The sequence below is a fragment of the Podarcis filfolensis genome, assembly GCF_964270895.1.
Source record: "Podarcis filfolensis genome assembly, chromosome: 4".
Taxonomy (NCBI): Eukaryota; Metazoa; Chordata; class Lepidosauria; order Squamata; family Lacertidae; genus Podarcis; species Podarcis filfolensis.
This window is the reverse complement of record NC_139607.1, coordinates 80,366,976-80,393,765: the sequence shown is the minus strand read 5'-3', so window position 1 is coordinate 80,393,765 and position 26,790 is coordinate 80,366,976. Positions and strand designations below refer to the sequence as shown.

The following is a 26,790-nucleotide window of genomic DNA, read 5'->3' as shown; positions in this document are numbered from 1 at the left end:
TCCCTCCCCCCCCCCACATTTCTTTATCTCAACAGCCTAATTTAGAAAGGGGGGTAGCCTTATTGCCATTTTAAACAACTTCAAGTCAGAATCATTGTTGATCCACTGCAAATCACTCAGAGATATGTGGGTAGATCCCATTGCGTGCCCAGGCGGAACCCGCCCCCCCCCCCGACCCCAGGAGCCACCTGGGTGGAATGAATGACTTGTAACAACATGTTATGGGATTAAAATTGGCTACAACTTTATTTAAACTTTCAGATGCAGGAAGACTTTGGCTTAGGCATTGGGTGTTTATCCCTCCTAGTCCCCAGGCGGGGATCTGAGGCACATCAGGGTTATCATATCTGTCTGGCGAGTGGGCTGGCTCTGGAAGATGTATGTTTACACAGAGAGGCCGCCCCCTATTTCACCACAACACGGGGGGAGTGCACTGACAACTTATCAGTGTATGGCCAGTGACTCCCCACAACACAACCCCTTTAACGGGGAACTCTGGGAATTGGGGGGGGAGGCGTTTTGCTACGGGGAAGGCGAAACCTGCCAATGCAGGGAAAGTGCCTTCCGGGTCCTTTAACAGCCACCATCGTAAGACCATAGCAGCGCCCGCATACCTGTAAAGAAGTGAACCTGCAATAAAGAGTATAAACAAAGGGAGAGTAGGGCGGGTGAAGCTCTTGAGCCGACTGAGAGCTCCCAAATAAGCTTTGCCCACTTACGTACACAAAGAGCGGACTGGAGTGAAGACTACTCCTTCTTGGTTTGCTCTCTCTTGGCTCTGCCTCCGCCCTTCGCAACTGGATCATTTTGAACTGAGGTTTGGCAGGAACCTCAAAGGGCTGTGACGAGCGGAGGTGGACCAGGAGCGCTCTGCCGGGAGTCTCTGAGGATTGGGGATGCTGGACGTGGGCATGCAAAGGGCGCCCTCCGGTTATGGGGGAGAATGGTTACTCTTCTGCTCTCTCCTGCGCTTAAGAGTTTGTAATAAAGGTAACCCTAGATTTTATAATTTTATTTCTTACACTACTAAGACCACCTGAGGGGTTGAATGGAATCTCCTGCTACCACCTCTTAGGATTATAACATGATTCAGCCATGATAAATTGGCACATCCTATGCCCTTTTAAAATGTGGTGGGGGTTTTTTGGGGGGCGGGGGGGTTATTGGGTTGTTTTTACTTTGATTATATATTTTGTGCTTTTGTGCTTTTATATTTTGATTTTGTTTTGTGAACTGCCCTGAGACCTCCGGTTATTGGAGGCATATAAATTCTATTATTCTTATTATTAATACCATGATTCCTCTTGAAGTGTTAAACTAGCATAAACTTGCACTGTCACATGTGCCACATTATATTCATTCTGCACACATAAGAAATTTATATTTTATACCATTGCTAAAGTTTGGAGATCTTTAAATCATAAAACTGTAGATCCTAACTTAATCGAATATTGGTATATTTGTTCTGGAAGCTAATTCTCATGAAAAAACTTGATAGACAAGTAACGTGAGCAAAGAACCAACAAAAAGTCAGATTTTCTGTAACTTGGTTCAATTTTATTTAATATGAACTTCAAAAAAAACATGGATACAGACCACCAACTTCTCACAGGGACTTATGGGAATATGTTTTTATTTATTATTTGTATTGTATTTGTTTGGCAAGATGTAGCACTCTTGAAGGCAGGAAGATGTTGTTTGTTCATTCTGAAAACAATAAAAATTGTTTAAAAAATAAATTAATATTTTAGTGTGGCAGCACCTACATTTTGGAACTCCCTGTGTACTGGGATCAGACAGAAATCTTCATTGTACTCTTTTCATAACTGCTTAAAACATTTTTGTTCAGGCAAGCCTATCCAGACAAATAGAGCACTTCCATGTATTTCAATCTCTTTAGCTTACTGTAATTTTAAATTATCTTTTGAACATTTTAAATACATGTTTCAAATTGTATTTTAAAACAATTTTAAGTTTTAGTCTTTTTGTAAATTAGAGGTGTGGCATATACATTTTATGAAATAATTCTCTAGAGAACTTGAAGGGCACAGGAAGTGAGATAGGAACTTTTTTGCTTTTTATCTGGGTGTCCTGTTTATTGTTGTCTTTCTCTTTTATGAATAAATTGCAATATAATTTTTAATTAAGATACATGTCCTATTGCATCAGCTCAACTTATACACACAATCTTTACAAAGCTTTTATAAATCTATGTGCAGTTCCTAGCAGAAGATTTTACAAATTCAAATTTGCTCATAATGAAAACTGTTGTGTGTAAAACTAAGTATGAACCACATATTGTATAGCATTCACAAGTTTCTTCAGCTTCCTGAGAAATATTCTTCTTATAACCTTACAGAAATTATTTTTCAAATATGTCTTTAAGCAGTATTAGTGTAAGTAATTAAAATCGGGAAAAAACACAAGTGAACCAGGGCTGTAACCATTACCATTCTAGAACATGAGTCAAGCAGAACAACCAGTAATCAAACGCACACAAATGCTAGACTTTTGTTCAGCAGTTACTCAGACAACAGTCCTACCTGAAAATCCCCAGAGAAGCTGTTGGGCTAAAATATAATGAAATGCATTTTAAGGAGGAAATGAAGATGATAATAATAATGATACATGACAACTATGATGTGTGCCAGAGCAAACTGTAACTGCAGTGATTTGTCCATTCTTTTATATAAGGAAATGGCTGCTTTGGTTGGATAAAAGGGATTCTTCCATACGCACATTAACCATTTTCTTTCAAATAACCAGAATGAAAATTTTCCTGTCATACTAAAGGAATGAGTGACCTTTTGTATATAGCAACAACTGTCTAAATCTCTGTTGCAGTTCTACTTTTATTCAGCATGTTGCATCATTATTGTATCAATGCATCTGTTATTTCTTTTGAAAGTTTTTTGTGCAAAGCTAGGCATAAATAAAGACAGTTCTTGTCAGAGTTTGCTAACTTCTGCACAGAACACAAGAAAAATAAAGGTAGCACTCACTAGGATGTGGCTATTTTTCAATATTGTAATCTCAATATTGCATACTGAAGATCCGTACAAGTTGACATAAAGTGAGGCAGTTCTTCCCAACAAAAGTTTTAAATCTGAAGAATGGTTCACACATTATTATTTTTTTGTCTATGTTGATCAACATGAACAACAGCACATACTAACTGTAGTACACAATGGATACCTTTTCCAACAAGGATATTTGCTTCTAAATTTTCATTTTTTCTGATTCAGTAATAAACCTGACTCTCATGAATACATAAAATGATTATGGATCATTCAAAATTTCTTTTGAATTACAGTAGAGCTTTAGGTTACGTTGCCCCCGACTTACGTCACCCTCGGCTTGTGATGGGCGCAAACCCGGAAGTACTGGAACAGGTTACTTCTGGGTTTGCGCCATTCACGCACGTACAGAATCACTAAATCGTGCTGCCTGCGTGCACAGACGCGATACTTTGGGTTGCATCGTTTTTGGGTTGCGGCGAGGCCTCTGGAACAGATCCCCACCGTAACCTGAGGTTCCACTGTATTTCATTCCTTTTGCCTTTACTTATGTCCATTCTTAAGTGTTTTGTATCCTGATTAGCTTACAGTATATGCATTTTAGTGGGCAGTACTTGTGTCATGATAAGCCATATAAACATATTTTACCTCTACTTTTGGCAGCATCTTTCAAAGCAGCCAGAACTTGTGGCTTCAGATCATCAGCAAGTAATCTTCCTTCAAGACCTGGGAAGAGGGACCTAGTATGTCATTAAAAAGAGTGTGTTGATCATCCATATAAGTTGTGTCATTTTTCAAAGGCACAAATACTGTAAATGTAGTAATATTATTCATTAATTTTTTAGTGAATAGTAAGTTCTTATCCTCTCCATGTTCCCTCCCAAGCAAATGATTACGGTATACCTCAGCCAAGATTGTGCAGCAAGGAAGCCCCACTGTGGCCACACACCTCACAAAAAACCCCATTGTGTCACACCTCTCCTAGGAGGAATAGCAACTTTTGGAGAGGGGAAGCAATTGCTGTTGAGACTGCAGCATGGGGATGGGGTGGGGGGAAACAATTAAAACCCTTCCCTCATATACCACAGTCAATCCCTGGCCACCAGCCATAGACAAGTGGAATGCATTCATGATTTTCTAGTATTGTCTAGTGGATAGGCAAGTACATTACAAGATGCTTACTAAGCATGCATGGGAATATGGTCATAAAGATGTGCTGCATCTGAGTATGTGGCCAAATGCCAAACCACAGCCTCCATTCCCAGCTCACAAAAGGAAGACATGCACAGTTCTGTGACTCCATTGTACAGAACTGTATATGTTATACTCTGTGAACTATACAGAGTAACATTTAAATAAAAAACTTACACCATTATAAAATATGCTATAAAACACATGCTATACCTTGGGAAACTTTCTGAAGTTATGTAAATTGCATCCTGATCTGATGTCGATGAAGAGAATGAAATAAAATTCCCATTTTGTAATGGTAAAAGCTCCAGTCCAATAAGCTCACTGTAGTTTCCATCACTAAGCACAAAATCTAAGACATGAAGCTTTTCATCAGCTGGTCCCTTGTGTCCAGATTGCCTTAATACTTGCCGCACTGTACCAGGAGTCACTTTTTTCACAGGTTTTGTACTAGAAACAATCAGGTCAACTGCATTAGCAATATTGTCTGGTACCTTAGCAACCTCTTTCCCCGAGCCCTGGAGGTAGTTTAGCACAGCTTGGGTGTATTCCAAACTCTCATCCATTTCTGAAAAATATACCTCCTCAACCTTTATCCAGTTATCAGTGATGGAGTAAATAACTTCATTCTGGAACAATTCATTCAAAAGAGGTTCTATAATTGGCTGCCAGTGAACTTTTGTTTTGTTTTTTTGTGGCCATAATCTATAAATTCTCTCAGCTGACAGTGGGAAATCTGAATTCTTTTCTGTTTCCATTCGTTTAATTGCTTCCAATACGAGGGTTGCATAGGCTTTGGGGACCACATTGGCCACAAGCAGCTCATTCCACAGGGCTGCTGGATCTCGCCATTGATCCAGCTCTCGCCATTTGATACTTCTTCTGTTATCTGTAAGGCCAAAAAACCCACTCACGTGAACTGGAAGTCCTGTCTTACTTTCCTCGCCAGGAGGTAATGGAAGAAAACAAAATGCCCTTCCTGAAAACTGCGCTGCAGCTCCTTTTCCCTCTCCATCACTTGATAAAGACATTGCTATGCCAATAGTCGGAATATACTTCAAGTCATCCGCCAAAGAGTCCAATTCATTGCATATTCCTCGTCCTCCAACACTGTTACATACCAACCACGATGTCTTCTGTGCATCTTTAACACACTCATCTTCTAAAACTATGTTTATGTGGTATGTCACACATGTTATACTATTACTCGGAACACCTTTACAATATTGGCTTATTGCATTTCCCAGAATCTTGATAGAGTTGGGTCTTTCATGCTTCAGAGCTTTATTCTCACTGGCAGTGACTCTAAAAATTAGTCGCTCGGTCCCATCAGCTTCCCTTACGTGTAATGAGACATCTTGCACACTTTTAAGGAAGAGGAGTACTGTATCTGCATCCGCTCTGAAGGATTCAAATAATTCAAGAACCTTTTCCTTGTTGTACAGATTGCTACTTAACTGGGAAGGCTGCTGGCGAAGAGGGAAACGAAAGAATGTACCAGGAAAATGACCAGTATTGAAGGTTTCCTTAGTGCTTCCAAACACACCAACGAAAGGCTTAAACTGGTCTGTCAGCTCATTAATTTCTTTGATGTCATCCTTTAGATTCCAACATTGACCTGATTCATGGGGTCCAAAAAGTGTTTGATGAGGGTCCAGCATTCCAATTTGGTCACCACTGAATATACTAGGAACATCTACAAAATAGAAGCAAAAAAGTATGAACAGCTTGTTTACAAGTCTACAACAACAACAAAAGCCTTAAAATCCCTTCAATTATTACCTATACAACAATCTAACGCATACATTAAGTAGGAAAAGAAAAAACCACTACTAAAAAGAGGAAAATTAAACACCACAGAACCCCCAGTCTTCCTCCAATGCTCAGGAGACAAAAATTCTACAAAGCACACAATAAATGTTTTAAATGCAACTACTTTTGGCAGACTTTTCTTCCCTTTATACAAGCTCATACTTAGAATAAACAAATTTTAAACTTGGAGCAAGCCTTAAGTGAATGCACAGATGGTGTTCAACCCCCCCCCCATGCAACATTAATGCTGCAGCATAAAAAATGCATTGTAACTACCTGTAATGTGATAAACTGAATTAAAACCAATTCCAAATCTTCCAACTTTAAGAGGATCATCTTTCTTTCTGCTTCTTGCTATCTCCTGAATTCCATGCCAGTCCTCAGGGGTAAAAACTGCATTGTTGAACACATAAAGTGCAGGACCTAAAAGGGGGGGGGGGGAGAGAGACATGGCAAATGTAAAAATATAGGCTCATTTGAAAACAGCATATATATTTAGATATTTAGAATTAAATTACTGAGTACTATAACAAATATTGATACAAACGGAAACTGACTTTAACCCCAACTGATTCTATAATTTTGGACTAGTCTTACATATTTTAAAGATCCATTTTCATGATAAACCTAACTAGCAACAGCACAGATCGATTAAATGGTAGCTTAAGCCTAGAGTCAATTATCTTGAGCCACAAACTGATACAACTGGATTACTAACCAAATAGCTCTTTTTGAAAGCCAAATGTTAAATGTAAGCCTAGCTGCAATGTTTTAGAGTTAGCTATGCTCCTCAGTATATCACTACACCACAAGAAAACTAATAATTCAGGAAGTAAATTAGATATCGAAAAGATAACTTACCCTGATATTGTGCCATGTCTTTGGACCACAGAGACTCTGTCCCATACTGAGTCTCATCATATAGAAACTTAACTTCTGTGGCACCAGCATCTTCTGCATTTTGAATCAATTCCTGAAAACAAAACAAATATCGAGAGCTATGTAATAACATGCAATAATTAACAAATGGGATTAAATAACATCAGCAGATATTCTACTTGACTACTGTATTCACCTCTGCTTGTGATGGAGTGATTAGATGCAATATAGACTAAGATACAACATAGCGGAAGACGGTGGCGTTAATATCTCATTCAAGTTCCAAATGTTTCAATTACTTTTTGTTAAAGGCATTATTCCCATACTGGTCAAGCATACTTAACGGCAGTATATAGTTAACATATATTTTTTGTGTAAATTATCAGCATTTCAAATTCTAAGATTCTTATCTTACGTGGAACCTATATAGTGACACCTCCTTAAACTACCATATACAATGGTACCTCGGGTTACGAACTTAATTCGTTCCGGAGGTCCATTCTTAACCTGAAACTGTTCTTAACCTGAGGTACCACTTTAGCTAGTGGGGCCCCCTGCTCCTGCTGCCGCCACACAATTTCTGTTCTCATCCTGAAGCAAAGTTCTTAACCTGAGGTACTATTTCTGGGTTAGCAGAGTCTGTAACCTGAAGTGTCTGTAACCCGAGGTACCACTGTATATACAAATATAAAATTTGTCAACAATTTGTTCAAATACAACAAAAAGCAATGTTTTTCAATATGTACCTAAGCAAAAGCAAGCCTCAGGCTTCCAAGTATCCCACCCTTCTTACCCTGTTCTTCACTTAAGAGAGGAAGACATTACAAGCTCCAGCTTCTGTCAATAAATCATGGTCTAATTTCTTGGTTGGCACACATACACAAAACTAACCCAATGGTTTGGACAAACCATAGTTTCCCATGAGCAGCTGAAATGGGAAATCATGGTGTACTGTAAAATAACAAATGGAAGTTTCTAATTTCCTTCTGTCATTAAACCAGGAGGAAAAACAGAACCAATAATGTTATTCAGTACCCCAGTTCCATATTTAAAAATGTGCAAAGCACTACTCGTTAACATATTTATAGCAACGTATTGTTTTCCTTACTTTAATTTCCTTGAATTCCTTATTTTAAAATATGTTGTTACACTGTACCTTAAGAATCTGTCCTCCTTCTGGATATCTTCTTAAAATATCTTTAAGGAAATCAACAAGCGGTGGAGTTGTTTGTCCAAAACGACCTAGAAACGCAGAAGAAGCAAAATGTCATGTACTTGTTTTAGGGAGAAAAGACACATAATTGTTACTCTTCAGGACACTATTGCAATTATTAGTTTCAGGTTTGTATTGCAGATTGTTAATTCATAGATTACAGACTAGGAATGTAACACTATAAACTGATGAAAAGGATAAAATTGCTGAAAATATTTGAAAGAAAAATGTATGTCTTAAATCATTTGCACTATAAGATAAATTGACTCATACAGGAATGTACACTGCAATTTTTTCCTTTAGATAGAAATCTGTTTTTGTAATTTGTTTTAAAAATGAATATATGCAGAGATGAATAATAGTAAAAAAGAGGAGAAATGAGAGATGCAAGGGTAAAGGGAAGATTTATTGTAATTTACTATACCTCCTCCTTTTAGGCCCTTTGACAAAAGATTTAGAAATACATGATTCTGAGAAGTCTGAAGGTCCCCAACCTCAACACAGTCTGATAACTGAAAGGGAAAGGGTTTTTTTAATGTTGTGCATTCTTGAATATGCAATGTATCAAAAGTATATAAACTGCTTCAATCTGTGAAGACAACCAGTCAACAAATGACCACATGTGCTGCCATAAATATTTATCAGGAAATATTTATCAGGCATAGGGAATTTCTGGCGTCTGGATCAAATTGGGCCCAGTAAGGGTCCTAATTTGGCCTATGGGGCTGTCTTCCCATATATTACATAAAAAAAGAAAAGCTTTCTTCTTCATCAGTGTAAGTTGCTTCAATAAAATATATAATTGTATCTATTTATATGAAATACAGTTGCATATAATTTGAATCAGAGCAGATCCTCATTATTGTAAACATCGTCTACACTTTTAAAGAAATTCAAAGACATGCTTTCTTGAAATATGAAGCACCAGCTCCAAAGCATCAGTTCTAAAAATCAGGGCCCTCAATCAATACACCTTAAGATTTGAATAACTCTTCCCCCAGCCATCACAAGTTTTCTGGAGATACCTGGCTATATCTAACACTATACAAGCAGCATTACACACAAACAAGAAGACATCTTCTTCCTCTTCTCTCCCCATGCCCACCCACACCCAGGTCTGCTCCAGAAGATACCCCAACCTTCTGGAGCAGATTTTGAGGGTGCACAGGAGATCAGTTCCATTAGGCACACAGAAGTCTACTGCACACATGAAGCAGCATCACTGGGCATCACCCACTCATTTCCCTGCTCATTGTAAAGACCTACTTATTGCACTGGAAGAACAGGAGACCAGACCCACCAGCACATCACAGACTACCCTAACAAATGACTTGATGTCCAGGTCTCTTAAGACTATGTGAGGAAGGTTCATAGCTCAATGGCACAGCATCTGCTATGTATGCAAATATTTCTAGGTTTAACTCTCAGCTTGTCCAAGTAGGGCTGGGAATGTCCCCTATCTGAAACCCTGGAGCGTTGCTGCTAGTCAGTGTGGACAATATTAAGCAACATGGACCAGTGGTCTGATTCAGTACAAAACAGCTTTTCCTATGTTCCTAGCCAATGTGATATATTAATATGAAACACAAGGAGGAAGGTTGGGCTCAAGTTTTTAGGGGATTATATGTTGAAATCGGTATCAACCATAATTAAATATACTCCTTACTAATACAACAATTTATAATTTAGCTAATCTGTCAATTAATGCTTTCCTGTATTTCTCAGAAGGAAAGTAACAATTTCAAGACTACTTCAAAAAGGGTATCTGGAAGCTTTCCAGAAGACTAAGGAAGCTTACCTCTCTTCCCTTGTGGTAGAGACACTGCTCAGCTACAGGAAAACCCGTCTCTGGATAAATTAACTCTTTTATGGATGCCACAGACACTGAAGAAGGCACCTCAAACGTCCTGCAGCCCACATAGTCATGAAGCACCGTCACTGTGGCTGTCCTACACCAAAAATAAAGGAGAGGGCATCTTATTTGAATGAATGGAGAAAGAAAACAGCAATACAAAGCCAAGCAGAGCTAGACATCCTTTCTTATTAGAACCTTATTAGAACCTCTTATGTTCATAGGTGTATCACCTATGAACTACTAAAACCATCCAAGGTAGCAGTCCTCATCACATGCTGTAGTAATTAAAGTATTCTATGTGCTGTGTGAATAAGTATCTCTTTCTACCTGTCATAAACCTATTTTCAATCAATTTCACTGAATGACTCTAGTATTATCAGAAAGGGGTTACAAATTCTGCTCCTTAAATTATGAATGTTCAGAAGCCTACAGCCACTGAACTCCGTAGCTGTTTACCAAAGCACCAAAAGTGTTTGTTTTTCTTTGCAGGAAAGATGCCCCAACCCTTGATCACTTTAGCAGCTGTTTTTGTACCTTCTTCAGTTTTATGAAAACCTTTTTGAAACAGAGCACAGAGGCTGTATTCTAACAGTGGTACATCATGGTTATATGCTACGGATTGCCTTCAACTAACTTTTCCTACGAGTAGAGTAGAAATTAATGGCCATTATTAACTTAGGTACATTAATTTCAATGGGACTACTCCCATAAAAGTCAGTTGATGAAAACCTATATAATTATGATAGCTATCACCTTTAAGTTTCCTTCTAAAGAATTTATCTGGCCCTTACACTACCACAATACACCAGGGGCAAAATCTGGTCTTTCAAATTTCAGCAGTGCCCTGTGCGAGGCCAAAATTTGGCACCACCCTACTTCTCACCTCTTGTTCTGCTCTATTCACTACATTATACAGTGGTACCTCGGGTTAAGTACTTAATTCGTTCTGGAGGTCCGTTCTTAACCTGAAACTGTTCTTAACCTGAAGCACCACTTTAGCTAATTTAAGCTAACTTTCTGTTCTCATCCTGAAGCAAAGTTCTTAACCCGAGGTACTATTTCTGGGTTAGCGGAGTCTGTAACCTGAAGCGTATGTAACCCGAGGTACCACTGTAGTTGCGATGCCCTGTGATGCCCCTTATGCTCAGCACCCAGTGCGGGGGGGGGGGGACCTGTCCTGCTGCCCAACCAAGAATGGGATACTCAGCAAGTCCTGTGTCAGGCTAGAAGTTTGTCACACTTATAGCAGCAGAAGCATTCTTGGTCCACTGCCAATAACGTCAGCTGCACGAAGCAGACATGGAAAGTGAGGACTGTAAGGTGTGTGTGGATGCTCACACCTCTGCACGGGATAAACAAGGCAGAAAGGCAGGCAGACACACGATCGACATTCACTATCCATCGCGTCTGCGGCCCGTGAAAGCTCATGACACAAACCAAGCTGAAAGACTGGAAGGCACCACGCGGGACCCGTGTGTGTGTGGTGTATGCTTCCCGCCCCCCTTGTACGACACGTGTAGCCCAATCCCACTCCTTCCTGAGCAAAAATAGGGTGAGGAAGAGCCTCGAGGGGGCGGAGAGAAGCCGGCCGACCCCCGACCCACCCCTTTCTCCCTCGCCCCGAGGCGCACAGCCCGCGCGCCGCCCGGCCTCACTCACATGCCCCGCCGCCCGGCCGCCTCCTCCGCGCCAGCCAGGCCCGCTCCGTCCGTGACAGGCAGCTCGAAGCGGCGCCGCTCGCGCCCGCCAGATTAGAAAAAGACCGTTAGCCGCGACGCCTGCCAGGCCTCTCTCTCAGCCCGCCTCCTCCTCCTGGCGACGCCGGTTCCGCACATGGGGAAGGGGTGGGGACTTGCCCTGAGGAGGACGGGCAGCAACCGTCGGCGGAGGGAGGCGCGAGGCGATTCTCCGCCGCAGGGGAGGGACGAAGGAAGGGAGGAGGGAAAAGCTGGCGGGTGCTGCCGCTGAGGAGGGTCGAGTGGCAAGCCGGCGTGGAAGGAAGGGGCGGGGAGGGCCGGCAAACGCAGGATGAGGGCGAGAGCTCCGTCCCAGCAGACTGAGCCGCAGACGCTTCGTTCAAAACAATAGTAACCGCGGCGAGAAATCTCCTCACGAAGCGCTCGCCCTTGCGGCGCGGCGTGCGCAGAGGACCCACGCCCTCTTCTGCCGCGCTCGTCCCCCCTGAACAAAGGCGGGAAATGCGCGCGCAGACGCTGCTAGGAACGTAGGGAGCTGCCGCATAGAGAGCACGGAACTTGGGTCCGTGTAGCCCCGTGTTGTCGACCCTGGCTGGCAGTAGCACTCCAGCGTTTTGAGGCAGGGGGTCTCTCTCAACCCCACTAGGGAGATGCCAAGCGAGGGTTGAGCCAGAGACCTGGATGCAAAGGTGATGCTTTACCCTTCCAGAACCCTCCTTACTGCAGGCACCCCACTTCTCAGAAAGTGGCTGCCGCCTCTGCTCTGACAAATGCTCCAGTCGCCACAGGGAGCTCGTTAATTGCAGCAGGAACATTTTTTAAAAGCCTGCTTTTCATGAGGGTGTACATGGAAATTGCCCTGCTAGCAACTTTCCCCAGGACTACCACTGACAAAAGGACAGTATTTCTTTTTTCAGTTCAGTATCTAAACATCTTTGCAGATATAATTTGGTGGTGGGAGTAGTGTACAAGTTTCAAAACCTTGAGCATGTTTGCTCGGAAGTAAATATGGGAAAGGGCCATAACTCTTCTTTGAATGCAGAAGAACCCAGGTTCAATCCTAGCCATCTCCAAATACAGTGGTATCTCGGGTTAAGTACTTAATTAATTCCGGAGGTCCGTTCTTAACCTGAAACTGTTCTTAACCTGAAGCACCACTTTAGCTAATGAGGCCTCCCGCTGCTGCCGCGCCGCTGGAGCACAAGTTCTGTTCTCATCCTGAAGCAAAGTTCTTAACCCAAGGTACTATTTCTGGGTTAGCGGAGTCTGTAACCTGAAACGTACGTAAGCTGAAGCGTATGTAACCCGAAGTACCACTGTACATTAATTTTCACTCTCTTCAAAAATCACATCCTTGGTCTACAGCATATCATGCCACATCACATCAATTAATTCCCACCACTTGATTCCATACTTAAAACCACTCTTTCTGAGCAAGCATGCACAATTTTATTCCATTCATATAACTGCAAAAGAAATACATAATCCTTTCAATCATGCTTTTGAAAAATGTTAAGCATTCTTAATCCAAAATACAGGATCTTATTTTGAAAATACAATTAGGTCTTTCAAAAAGACATTTAAAATTTGAAATACTGATACATCATTTCTATGTTTGCAAACTTAAAAATACCGTTTTTTACTAACATTCCCTTTTTGACCTAAGAAAGAGTAATTTCAATGGCCAATCTTTCTAGTGTATCCCCACCCCAAAAAATAGATTGTAATATTAAAAACAAGTTGCGGGTGTTTTTACCTTCTCACAAATAATAGTTTAAGCCTATTTTTTGTAAAATCTAAGTGAAACCCCAAGGGAATTAAAGTAAGTAGAATGTGATTTCCTGAGCTGGAATTTGTCCAAGTCACTGAATGGAACAAAGAAACTAATTCATATGAATTGCCATGGGATTTAACATGAACACAAGTGACCAAGCATCTGAGTGTTGTCTTGAATAAAAGCAGTTGTAAAGCTCATGCTTTATAGAAAGCTTTATAAAGTGGTTATCAGTCAGATCAATTAATAGGCAGTCTTTATAAGGGTGTAAAATGGACTAAGAAAACTGCTGAATACAATGCAAGGGAATACATTCTGGGATACTATACTGATGATACTGTTTTATGCACATCAGACTCAGTTAATGCTGAAAGGTTATTGAGTATAGAATTGGAGACCCTTTTTAATGTCTCTGGACTTAAGGTAAATTTTCAAAAATCAAAAGTAACATTCTTCCATACTCCCCCACAACTTAAGGAAACCTTATCCAAAATACCTTTTACTTACAATCACCTAAGCAATACACATTACTATACATAATATCTGTAAAAATTGTAATAATTTTGGTATACAGGCGGCAACCATTTTGTGTGAGGGTTCTATTCCTGACCACTGCGCATGTCAGTGGAGCACACATAAGCCCATTCCGCTTCCGTTCTCCCCTCTTCTGGGTTCAAAAGGAGCCATGTATCGGCAGTCATGTGTCAACAGGACACGTGCAAAGTGGTTACCACCTGTGTACACTTCGACACAACTTTGTTAAAGTATTCAGAAACGTTTTTCCGAGTGCTTATTGGTTTTTGTTTTTTGTTTTATGTAATTGTTGCATGTCATATGCTCTAATGTAAACAAAGATAATTCAATGCGACAATGTTAAGCAGTTTAGAGATGCAAATGAATAAAAAATAGGTTACAAAAATCAAACAAACTGCTGAATAGATCAATCAGCTCTACACTTCATTTTATATGTTTAGTATCATGTTTGTAAATGGACAGCATTCCACACTTGTATCCATGTTCAGCAAAGAACAGCAAATCTCTCCAACTACCAACCTACCCAATCAGAGGAAAATGAGTAAGTAACCACGGGTTCTTTTCTTAGCATACCCACTGATTTCCTGTGCCATACTAAGAATGCCATGATTTTCTGTGCAAAGTCCTTGATTAAAGCAGGAATCATGTGATAGTGTCTTGTGAATCCCCCTTTCTCCTCTCACCTATCAGCTCTAATAAGGTTGAGATGGAATTGAGAGGATAGGTGTGGAAGAGGGAGTACTTGAACTGATGGGGGCTTCTGTTCCTGCCTCCCTATCTGGCAGATTTTAGAGCTAACAGCTCAGATTTTCTTTACACAATGCAGGAGTACCACACATGCCCTTCAAGTGGTGACTACAAAGATTTTTCTCCCTGTTGCATTATTTTGCAGTGTTAACAGAGGAAGTCCAGAAGAGCCAGCCATAGATCCCTCTTGCTGGCAACTATTTAAAGTCTCAGCAATTCGGAAAACTTGTAAACAGATCAATATTTTAGTTCAAAAGTAAGATACTTGATAGCCCATCATAGGAATTATTGCTTGTATTCAGACATTTTGGAGTACTTAGAAGAGTTTATAAAGAACAGAATATGAAACAAAGTATGTGTGTTCTTGCTGTTGAGAAAATGCCAAGTACAAGAAGTACACATACCCAGGACTGAAGTAATATACATAAATGCAACAGGGATGAATGAAAGAATTCTCCCACCCCTCCAATAACTATTTCAAATGCAAAGATACCCTAATTTATAGATATTCATTTAATGACCTGCTCCTTTAAGACCTAAAGTGTGCTGGCCACTGTTGTGGAATTAAACATCTTGAATCACTAACTTGAATCACGACCCAGAACTGTGGGAGTGGAGTCCTCTGCAATTTTGTGGGCTTTATCATAAAACCAAGAGCCCAATGACCTTTTGTTGGCGTTAGCAAATTCTTAATGACTAGGGGGGTTTGTACTTATTTAGATCAACCATGTACTGCAATAATCTGCAACTGTATCTTAAGTATTACTGGACATGTCTGCAAATAAACATATTGGAAAGATCCGGGGGCTGAATAAATGTGAGCATTAGGAAATAAATTGGGGGTTACTAATGCAACGAAACATCTACTGCAGTAAGAGACCTACAACTGCAGCTGCTTCTGCAGTGCTGGCAGGAAAATGCCAATGACTCAGCAACCACATTTAAATGTGAAACAATGTCCTGCTATTATGGAACTTTTTTGTACTACAATAAACAGTGCATACATTTCAGTCATTTATATCTAAACCAAGTTCTCTAATGGCTTTTAATGCCGCTATTTTTAAATTTCATACTCATAGCAGCAGAAGACTTTCATGATGATTTACCGTATTTTTCGCCCTATAGGACGCACTTTTTCCCCTCCAAAAATGAAGGGGAAATCTGGGTGCGTCCTATGGGGCGAATGCAGGCTTTCGCTGAAGCTTGGAGAGCGAGAGGGGTCAGTGCACACCGACCCCTCTCGCTCTCCAGGCTTCAGGGAGACAACCGCAGCCTAGGCAGCGGATAGCAGCCTGCTTCCCGGAGCGCGGGGCTGGCTGAAAGCACAGCGTCCGGCGCTTCGGGAACACATCCGCAGCCTAGGCAGCCCTGCGGGAGGTCCCGCAGGGCTGTCTAGGCTGCGGATAGCAGGCTGCCACCCAGTGCTTCGGGCACCCTGAAGCAGAGCGTCCCTCGCGCCGGGCAGACATCCGCAGCATGGGGAGCCCTGCAGGAATTCCCCGCAGGGCTCCCCACGCTGCGGATAGCAGTCTGCCGCCCGGCGCGCAGGGCACCCTGAAGCAGAGCACCCCGCGCGCCGGACAGACATCCACAGCCTAGGCAGCCCTGCGGGGAACTCCTGCAGCTGCGGATAGCAGCCTGCCGCCCGGCGCAAGCAGCGCCCTGAAGCAGAGCGCCCCTCGCGTCGGACAGACATCCGCAGCGTGGGGAGCCCTGCAGGAGTTCCCCGCAGGGCTCCCCATGCTGCGGATAGCAGCCTGCCGCCCGGTGCGCAGAGCACCCTGAAGCAGAGCGCCCCGCCCGCCGGGCAGACATCGGCCAGCCCCACAAGCTCGGGGGACAGCAGGGAGGCGCAGCGCCGCTATCCTGCTGTTCCTCGACCTGGTTCGGTTTCCCCGACCTGGTTTTTTGGGGGGGGGAAATAAAGGGGGAAAAATTTTCCTTTATTTCCCCCCAAAAAAACTAGGTGCGTCCTATGGGACGGAGCGTCCTATGGGACAAAAAATACGGTAAGTTACTATTTGAATCACAAAGTACCTACAGGCTGGTCAATATGTGATAGAAGTGGCTGCATGCATCCTCTAGATTCAGAGGCACCAAACGCCAATAGCCATTGGTAGCAGGAGAGGGGAAGGACCATAGCTCAGTAGAGAGCATCTGCCTGGCATGCTCAAAGCCCCAAATTCAAACTCTGGAAAGCCACTGGAAGCCAGTGGAGACAGTACTGAGCTGCATGGGCCAGTGGTTTAACACAGTGTAAGGCAGTTTCTAGCCTTCCCATGCTCTTGCGGTCAATAACAAATACAGCAGCCCCACAAACAAGACATACAGTGGTACCTCGGGTTAAGTACTTAATTCGTTCCGCAGGTCCGTTCTTAACCTGAAACTGTTCTTAACCTGAAGCACCACTTTAGCTAATGGGGCCTCCTGCTGCCGCCTCGCCGCCGGAGCACAATTTCTGTTCTCATCCTGAAGCAAAGTTCTTAACCCAAGGTACTATTTCTGGGTTAGCACAGTCTGTAACCTGAAGCGTATGTAACCCGAGGTACCACTGTATGTCTTGTTTGTGGGGCTGCTGTATTTGTTATTGACCTCATGTAAGCCGCTCTGGGAGCGTTTTCAGCTGAAGAGCATGGTAAAAATACTTTAAATAAATAATCACTCAGAGCATTTGCTGTCAATGCAAGCAATCTTGGCAGTCCCTAGATGCACGCTCAACTCACATAGCATGTCAACCCTACCTGGCATATGTAGGTCAGCAATATAAACTTCTCCTCCTCAGAGCATTGTTTGAAAAATAGAATTGCCCTGGAGAAGACAGGATTTGGTTATCCACAATTTGGATCAGAAATCTGGGGGGGGGGGGGTTCATGGAGACCCTTTGGCCTCCAGATCATAGAATCATAGAATTGTAGAGTTGGAAAGGATCCCAAGGGTCATCTAGTCCAACCCCCTGCAATACAGGAATCCCAGCTAAAGCATTAGAATCACACCTCGGGTTACGAACGCTGCGGGTTGCGCATTTTCGGGTTGTGGACCACGCCGAACCCAGAAGTACCAGAACGGGTTACTTCCAGGTTTTGGCACTCACGCATGCGCAGAACCACAAAATGGCGTCATGCGCAGAAGCGCTGAATTGCGTCACGCGCGTGCACAGATGCAGCGCTTCAGACTGCGAACACTGCGGGTTGCGAACGTGCCTCCCGCACAGATCACATTCGCAACCAGAGGTATGATTGTATATATGTCAGACTACACTCTCATCATTGCTGACTATTGGCCATGCTGGCTGGGCTGACAGCATTTGGAGTCCAATAACATACAGAGAGGACCACAGGTTCCTCATCTCTGCCCTAGATTCCAGGGAAGGCAGATGAAATCTGGTGCCCTTCATTTCTACTACATTCACAGGACACTATTTATTTATTTATTTATTTATTTATTTATTTATTTATTTATTTAGACTTGTAGTTGAAGCTTGTTTACCAGTGTAACTCTTACAAACCAATTGTCGTACCACAATAAAATGTCAAGTTGCAGAAAATAGCCTACACTTAAGCACACACAGCAACGAGCTACTAGAATACAAACAAAATTATGAAAAACATCAAAACAACTACTGCACTACCTCCCAAAACAATTTTAGAGGTTAACAGATTGGCTTGCATTTTGTTCTGGGTAAATATAATATATCTCAACAACAGCTTACATTAGAATGCTTAATTTATAAAACACCCCCATGGTTTTGTCTCTGAGATCAAGTGGCATGAAGGTCTTCCGAATGTGAAGTATTAATAGAAGACTTTTCCTTTGCATAGGAGGTTATCCACCTAAGCTGCTCTGACTGGCAACAACTCTCCAGGCTCTCAGACACAGGTTTCTCACATTACCTGCTAAGTCATTTAACTGGAGGTGCTGCCTGGGCATTGAACTTTGAAACTGCCTGCATGCAATACTGTATATGTGCTCTGCCACTGAGCTACAGGACCTACAGTTTGGGGGTCTTCCAACAGCTTTTGAAATCAGCTTTTTTGAAAGAGCCAATGTCATCAGCTTTGGGGTTACTCTTGTATGTGAAGCCACTGGATATTTTTATTTGACTTTATGCTTACTTAAAATTTGATGTATGTTAATAAACTCTTAATTGTTGATCATTCTTTTGTTGTGATGTTACAGTGATAGTATACTTTTTATTACATTGCATTCTTATACTGTACCAGACTATTTTTTTGTTTTTTAATGTGAACTGCTTTTAGCACAGATGTATTTGTGGAAAATGTGATATATAAATAAATTGACACTGAAATCAAACCCGAGTGCAGAAATGACAGCTGAAGTCTCATTCAGAACTGAAACGCTTTTACATGTTTGACGTGGGATTAGTATAAGAATTTATGGTTTCCCTAGTCAGGTATTAATTTGTGTGTTTTTTTAAAAAAAAAATGTTGTCTTGGGGCTTGAGCCAATATCTTGTTTACTATCTCACAGTGGCTATTAATTTATTATTGCAGCTAGCATTTTCGCAGCTGCCAAAACTTACTTCCCCTGTGCAGATTCTTCACGGACGGGTGTCATGGACATGCCTGTGATCTAATAGAACTATCAATAGATCTGTTGAATCACAAAAATGCAATGCATCAATTCCAGGACTGAACCTCTGAAGATTTAGAAAACAGCATGTGGGCCTGAAGCAGGAGGAGGGCCTTCCATTGGCTGGGAGAAAAGATCTTTCCACAGATCCCAATTCCTCCCCCTTGCTCCAACATCTGTGTTCCATGAATTCCAACCTCTGTGGCCAGCTTCTATTTCAGTCTGTGACCAAGGACCAAACCATGCTATGGGGGAGATCCTCAATTAGACTATTTGTTGTTGTTTTTAAATGACAGGCAACCATGTCAGTTTGATCAGAGAAGCTGTGCTGGGGGAGATGTTTGACCCTTTTCCCCAGGCCATATTTTCTGAATGAACACCCCCTCCTGCCTGCTACTCTTTGCTCCAGGAGGAGGAAAAGTAGGTTAAGCACAACAATTCTTTTCAAAGTGGCAGACTACTACACCTCTGTTTTATTAACAAAGAAAATGCTGGGAGATATGCCCACAGAAGTCCGGTGCAATATGCAGTTTGGTCCCAAGAAGAACAAAACATCCAAGGTATACATATCCTTTCTCTGAGCTTGTGACAGTAACAAAACATTCACATTGTTTTATGTATTACAATTTCTACTATTCATTCTGAATTCCAGATACAGTGGTACCTCGGGTTGCATACACTTCAGGTTACATATGCTTCAGGTTACAGACTCCGCTAACTCAGAAATATTACCTCATGTTAAGAACTTTGCTTCAAGATGAGAACAGAAATCGTGCTCCAGCAGCGTGGCAGCAGCGGGAGACCCCATTAGCTAAAGTGGTTAAGAACAGTTTGAGGTTAAGAACAGACCTCCAGAACAAATTAAGTTCTTAACCCGAGGTACCACTGTATACCCTGTTTTCTGGTTGTCAGTTTAGAAGGTGGGTGAGCAGCACATGGATCTAAAGCTTTTATCATTGAAAGCCTTCCAAATACAGCCATAAAACTAGTTAAGTAGTCCCCCACTAAATATTTAAATAAGATAAAACAAGCACTTTAATGTTATATCAATCTTTTATAAAACTAAGGAGCTAGCTAATGCTTTCCAAAGGTTGTGCTCACCCAAGGTCAGCTATTTCCCCCCGCTGCCCCCCACCCACATATTGATTTATCCTTTTTCGTTACATGCATTAAATTCAGGGGGGAAGTTTACTGCAATCAGCAATGTGAAAGGGATGGAGCTATTTATGATACAAAAATAACAGCAGCAGGAATGATATCATTTCTGATGCATGTTATGTGAAAACGAAATGTGTCATCCCATCAGTGGTATGAAAACAATTGAATATTTGGAGTGAAATAGAAACCATGGATTAACATTCAGCTGTCTCCTCAAATTTGAGAATCCTTAAAGACCCTGAATTGGGGGGGGATATTTATAATGTATTAAGCTCTTGGGCAAGGCAATTAAATCCTTGCTGGCAGTGGCGGGGGTGGGTGGGTTGTGCAGTAGAATTGAGCCAATCACAGCAAAACAGACTAGAGACAGGGGCTTGAAATCAATGGTGTTTTAAATTGGATTAATGTCATGATTAGTGGTTGCCTGGAAATGTTTGCAGGTTCTTTTATTGCCCTCTTTCTGATAGCCAACCTCAAGTTGAAATATTTGCATAGGCAACACATGGGCCTTTTTGATTAAGTTAAAAAAAAAATGCTGTGCAGCAACACTGGCCAAGGAGCAGTGCTCACACTACACCAGCAATGCTGGTGTAAACATAATAAGCATTAGGAGAAATAATAGCACAACCCTAGAGTGAAGTCAAGGAAGGCCATCTCTGTTTGTCAGGCTGCAACAAGTAAAAAGGTAAAGGGACCCCTAACCATTAGGTCCAGTCAGGGCCGACTGGGGTTGCGGCGCTCATCTCGCTTTACTGGCCGAAGGAGCCGGCGTACAGCTTCCGGGTCATGTGGCCAGCATGACTAAGCCGCTTCTGGCGAACCAGAGCAGCGCACGGAAACGCCATTTACCTTCCTGCCGGAGCGGTACCTATTTATCTACTTGCACTGTGTGCTTTCGAACTGCTAGGTTGGCAGGAGCAGGGACCAAGCAACGGAAGCTCACCCCGTCGCGGGGATTCAAACCACCGACCTTCTGATTGGCAAGTCCTAGGCTCTGTGGTTTAACCCACAGCGCCACCCGCGTCCCTTTTTGCTGCAACAAGTAGGCAGGGCCTAATTTGAGCACCACAATTGGGACTGAAATGAATCTTGTAGAAATCGAAGCAGTTCTTCCAAAATGGTCATTTGACTTGAAAACATTTGACATATTCTTTGGCATATCCTTTGGGCAGGATATAATAATAATAATAATAATAATAATAATAATAATAATAATAGTCCCAGAGCAGGTTATATAAATATAAAAATACCATATTAAAACCTGTTTAAACAATTTACTGTCAAGAGAGTAAGATCAGAACTGCCTCATGAATATACCTGTTGAAACCAATGAGAAATTATTAATGGATTCAACCCTGCATGCTTAGAACTAATAGCCCAGCTGTGAGTACTTAGAACAGTTATACCAACTATGCATCAATATGTCAAAAATGTGACATTTACACTAGTTTTTTAGGCTAACGTGCAATGTTTAGGTTCATGATGTAGATTCTTTGTCTTTTTAGGGAGGCATACATTCTGATCAATACTCAAGCAAGATATGGAAGCTAAAACCCACTGGATAGCTCAGTTGGCTTGAGCATGGTGCTGATAACACCAAGGTTGCAGGTTCGATCCCCGTATGGGACAGCTGCATATTCCTGCATTGCAGGGGGTTGAACTAGATGATCCTCAGTGTCCCTTCCAACACTACAGTTCTATGATTTCACTGAGGATTGATTACTTGCAAGTTACATAAGAACCTTAAAGAATTGTGGGAAATGTAGTCTGGAGAAGGTGTTGTTGAAGCTTATAAGTTCTCACAAAACTACAGTTCCTAGGATTTGGGGAGATGACCAGGAAGGGCCATAGCCCAGTGGTAGAGCATCTGCTTTGCATACAGAAGGCCCAGATTCTGTCCCAGGTGTCTCCAAGTAGGGCTTGAAGTATCTCCTATCTGAAACCCAGAGGAGCCACTTCCAGTCTTGGCCTGACTCAGATAGCTTCCTATGTTCCTATGTCTCTTAACCCAATCTAGGGGAGCTTCCAGACCTGTTGTTTACTGAGCATTCATCGTGATATGTCAACACAGAGGTTGGATGAAATTGACAGCTAATGGTACACTTTCCATTGTCATTTTTGTCACTTTTCTTATTGGAATTTTTGCAGCTAGAAAAGTGATGGTATAATCACACTGGAAAGTGTGGGATAACAATCAAATACCCAAGAAGCAGCCTGTTTGGAAGCACTTATTTAGGGCTGCACAATATATCAATATATTGTCCGAAACCAGTTTGAAGTCCATATCATGATCTTGGTTCATATTTTTTGACCTGGCAATATATCGTGAATCATGATGTGTGTGCGTGTGCTATGCAAAAATCACAATGTGCGAAAAACCGTGAAGCCAGCCAATGCTTCTCTCGATTATCTCTGCTGGCTCATCTCTTCCCTGCCTCATGCAGCGGGCAGCGAATCACAAGAGCAGGCACCACCAAAAATCACGGAGCAGGAAAAACCGTGATATCAGCCAATGCCTCTACATAGCTCAATTCCTTATTTAAGACATCATGATATATCAGTATATTGCGATGTTTAGATGATGATATATCGCAATGTTGAAAATCAGATATTGCCCAGCCCTACTCATATTGCAGCTGTACCTTGAGAGCAGAGGGTTCATACATTACTCACTCATATATACTCCCAAACCATGGACTTGCCCTGGTTTACAATCCTGGGTTGCAGGGCAAGTGCAAAACCATAGTTTGGTGTTTTGAGTGTAATGGGAAATTGTAATTTCTCACAAACAAGGAAGTAACTAACTAAGCAAAGTGCAAAAGGTCGGGAAGAGGGATAAAAGGGGAAAGTGCCAGTGCAGAAGCACAGGCCCAGGGTTTGTTTCCATGGTACCAAACCATAGTTTGACGTTACGTGCAAACCAATCCTCTGTGTGTGTGTTCACATCTGCCCCATTTTCTTCCCATGGAAAACAAGGAGGAAGATCTGATAATGCTCACAAGTCTACTTTTATCGGGAAGTTTTACGTTAGTTATTTACCTGAGGCTGTCATTGTTCTTCATGCTTTCTGTGGCCATGATATCTTCCCACTAGGAATACAAAGCAGACATAGATGCAGCTGTTTCCTTTTTTCCTTCTGTGACTGTACATCAATCTCTCATCTCAAAAAAAAGAGAGCTCTGACTGATCATGTGGAACATTTCACTAATTTCTTAAGCCTTTCGACCCAAAATTGCGCTCTAGTTTCCCCTTGTCGCTCCTTCTTCAGCTTCCTTCAAATCTTTCTCTGTGAGTAACTCTTCAGAGGGCTTGGCTTTCTTGCATTCATCTACAGATTAAGCAGAGTGGTGCTGTGCCAGGAGCATTATATGGATTTGTTCCACAGCTTGAAGGAACGTCACATCATTCTCTCTCTTACAGTAGGTGAACTTTATCTCTTGCTGAAAGTAAGTGAGAATGTGGAAGCTGTTACTTTCTTATTTTCTGGGATCCAAACGTTTGCACCCGAGTATGCCCTGTTTCCTCCTCTGGATTCACTAATGGCCATGTCTTAACATTAGATCTGTGCTCCTGATGGATAAAAAAGAAAACGAGTATGTCAGAAGATTGGCATGAAATGCAGATTGAAACTACCTCTGAAGGGTATGGAAATGTCATTTCCTCTGAAGACATCACTGCAGTTTCTGGCTATTATGAGTCATGTTTCTAATTATAAATTCCTCCGCGCAGTATTGTGCTTGTAAGCACAGGGAGAGCAAGAAAAAAAGTTAAGGACTTTTCTTTACCTTTTACGGTGCAGTCACAGGAAAAATGCAAGTATCCACTTTCTGTAGAAGACATTATGTATTAGTTAAAAGCTAGAGATCTACTTTCTTCTTGTCCCAGGTGATATACTATTTAACCCTTGCTAACATTCTGTTGCATGGGGGGAAGATCATTTGAGCATATCAGAGAAGGAATATTTTTTACTTACAGGGAGAAAAACTGCCTGCGGGTATATGGTCTGATCTGATCACAGAAGAATGTAAAAAATGGGGTCTTCCGATTGGTGCTTTGTAACTTATTCACTTAGGAGTGAGCAACAGGAAGGCCAAGTTGCTCACTCTATCTATTCAGGGTGGTAAAAACAAAAAGGGATTGTGAAGCGCTCAAATGGGAGCTTTGAAGGGGGCTAAGTGAGCTTCTTATAGGTATTTAGTTATAGGGACAGGAATGCCTTTAGTCTCATCCAAGAGGGCCATTCATACGTTGTTCGGTCCAATTGATTTAAGTGGAAATTACATTAACATCAGCATGTTTAGGAATATAGCTTTACTTGGGAAAGTGCAATATGTTCAAAACCTTTCCACTGAAATATAAATATTTCACATTACAAGCATTAGCCAAACATTAATTCAGGACATTTTTCTTAAGCTAATTTTTGGACAACCATACCTGATAAAACAAATTTGTGTGTAATTCTCCTCAATATGCCACATGCACACACACATTTTATTGTTCGCCCTATGTTTATTTTTGTTTTCGTGCACACACAGAAACTTTTGCACAGAATAACCCAGTGCCAGAGAAATGCAGGGTTGACTCAAATTCAGCAGTAGCAATCTTATTAGAGTCAGCAAGAATTAGATAAGAGGATTAGATAACAAGTGTCAGAAATGACATGAAGCAAGAGTGATATTTACTAAGCAGTGTAATCAAACTATATACTATTCAGCCCACTGTTGAGTGATCTCTCTTCCACAATCAAAGCATCTCAGTTGCATTATTCAGTGCCATCAGTTGCAAGTAGTTCAATACACTCAATGCAGCCAGTTCACCCAGAGTTGGTATAGATATAAGGCTAGACCACCAGGCTTGGAAACTTCCTTCCCTCTTACCCTTATTTATTTTATTGTGTACAGTATTGCACTGCTTCTTTACCGTACCCTTTTGAAGCAAACCACAATTCCCCTAGTTTCTGATCCTGGTTTTTAGTGCTAAACATTGTTTGCTGGTTCAGATGAAAGAGCAAATTATGATTGGCTTTAAACTGAGGAGGATTGTTCCATCTGAAGGGGCTGGGAGGAGAAGAGGGAGCATGTAAGCCCAATAATCTAATCAGGTCCATGGTGGCTGGGGCAACCCAGTCAAATGGGCAGCATATAACTAATAAATGATCATGATCATGATGTAAGCCAAGGTTGAGGCTGGGAGACATGTAGCTCCCTCAGGGATTGCAAAGATAAAAAGTATGCTCCCAGTGGTCTTATCTGAAAGGGAGTTTATCACATGAGATTGAAATGGGCAGTAAGAAAGGAGACCACATGTGCTACCTCAGTTCCTTGGAGGAATGGTGGAATTAAAAACATATATGCTGGATTAAAAGAGGGGACGGTATAGCAAATTGATTGGGCTGACAATGTTCTAACATGCGCTTTCCCCAGCCTGAGCAGACCAGGCCTATTTAAGGGACTTGTTGCCTGGAGACAATTTTGCCCAAAGGATTGATATATACACACTACTTTCAAAAGACTCTTGGGATAAAGAAAAACCCCACTGGATTGGTCTGAAAAGGGGAAATGGTGCTGCCGAAACATCAGTGCTCTTTATTTAAAGATAATTGCCTTGACTGCTATTATTCTAAGCAGAAATCATTCATTTTCAGAAACTTTGGATGAAACTACATTGCTCATTAAAACATGTGCCAGCACCCCTGGGTCAGACCAAAGAAACTTCAGACACACGGAGCTGCCAACCGTAATGAGTATTCCATTCATTCATGGGCCGGGGAATCACATCTCACTGTCTCTCCCTCATAATGATCTGGCTGCCAGCCAACCAGCCTTTAGCCCCACTGAAACCCTATTCTTGCATCCAAGACAGCTGACCCAATAATGAGAAGCCAAAAAAAGAAAAGAAGGGAGGAAAGAGGTTATAATGAAATGAAATATAGAATATGAAACATAATTGTTTACAGCAATTTTTCTCTAGATGTATCTGTTTAAAACAAATAAAAATGATCAAGGAAGAATTGTTCAGATGACGGGAGGAACCAATAAAACATGAGAGGTTTTGCCATGGAATCAAATTGCCTTCCCATCCAAAGAAGACAAAAATATGGAATCTGTTCTTCGTGTTTTAGTTTGGTATTAGGTCTGTATTAGGCTTAAATCCAAGAAAGCTTCTGAGCATCCTCCGAACTGAGTTCCACTTATAGGGCAGCAGAAAGGGGAGGTAACTTTCACTGAACTCCCCATTCAGTCCCTTTTACCCTCTGATAATCTGCTGTGAATTACTGTGAGGACATTCTGGATCAGCATGACAAATGGGGCTAGGGGCTTAGG

General features: G+C 41.8%; 1 protein-coding gene and 1 long non-coding RNA gene across 5 annotated transcripts in view; one reads left to right on the top strand and one right to left on the bottom strand.

Moving 5' to 3' along the window:
• The window catches only part of SACS (sacsin molecular chaperone), a 39,538-nt gene extending 15,916 nt beyond the window's left edge, over positions 1-23,622 (bottom strand). Inside the window, exons 1-9 of one of the 4 annotated variants that reach the window (XM_083608900.1) lie at positions 23,507-23,622; positions 9,911-10,061; positions 8,537-8,624; positions 8,056-8,141; positions 6,882-6,993; positions 6,297-6,443; positions 4,422-5,904; positions 3,666-3,757; positions 2,544-2,570 (exon numbers count right to left, since the gene is read on the bottom strand). In XM_083608900.1, the coding sequence (XP_083465026.1) occupies positions 2,544-2,570; positions 3,666-3,757; positions 4,422-5,904; positions 6,297-6,443; positions 6,882-6,993; positions 8,056-8,141; positions 8,537-8,624; positions 9,911-10,061; positions 23,507-23,544 (2,224 nt within the window). In that variant the 5' untranslated portion in view covers positions 23,545-23,622. Of the gene's footprint in view, positions 1-2,543; positions 2,571-3,665; positions 3,758-4,421; positions 5,905-6,296; positions 6,444-6,881; positions 6,994-8,055; positions 8,142-8,536; positions 8,625-9,910; positions 10,062-11,626; positions 12,671-23,506 lie in introns of those variants that run through there. The other 3 variants (XM_083608902.1, XM_083608901.1, XM_083608903.1) reach the window with 3 other exon arrangements.
• Positions 23,623-23,803: 181 nt separating this feature from the next.
• On the top strand, positions 23,804-26,389 carry LOC310760635. The gene is made up of 2 exons (XR_014547087.1): positions 23,804-23,886; positions 24,028-26,389. It is a non-coding gene; the product is annotated as an uncharacterized lncRNA (long non-coding RNA).
• The last annotated feature ends 401 nt before the right edge of the window (positions 26,390-26,790 follow it).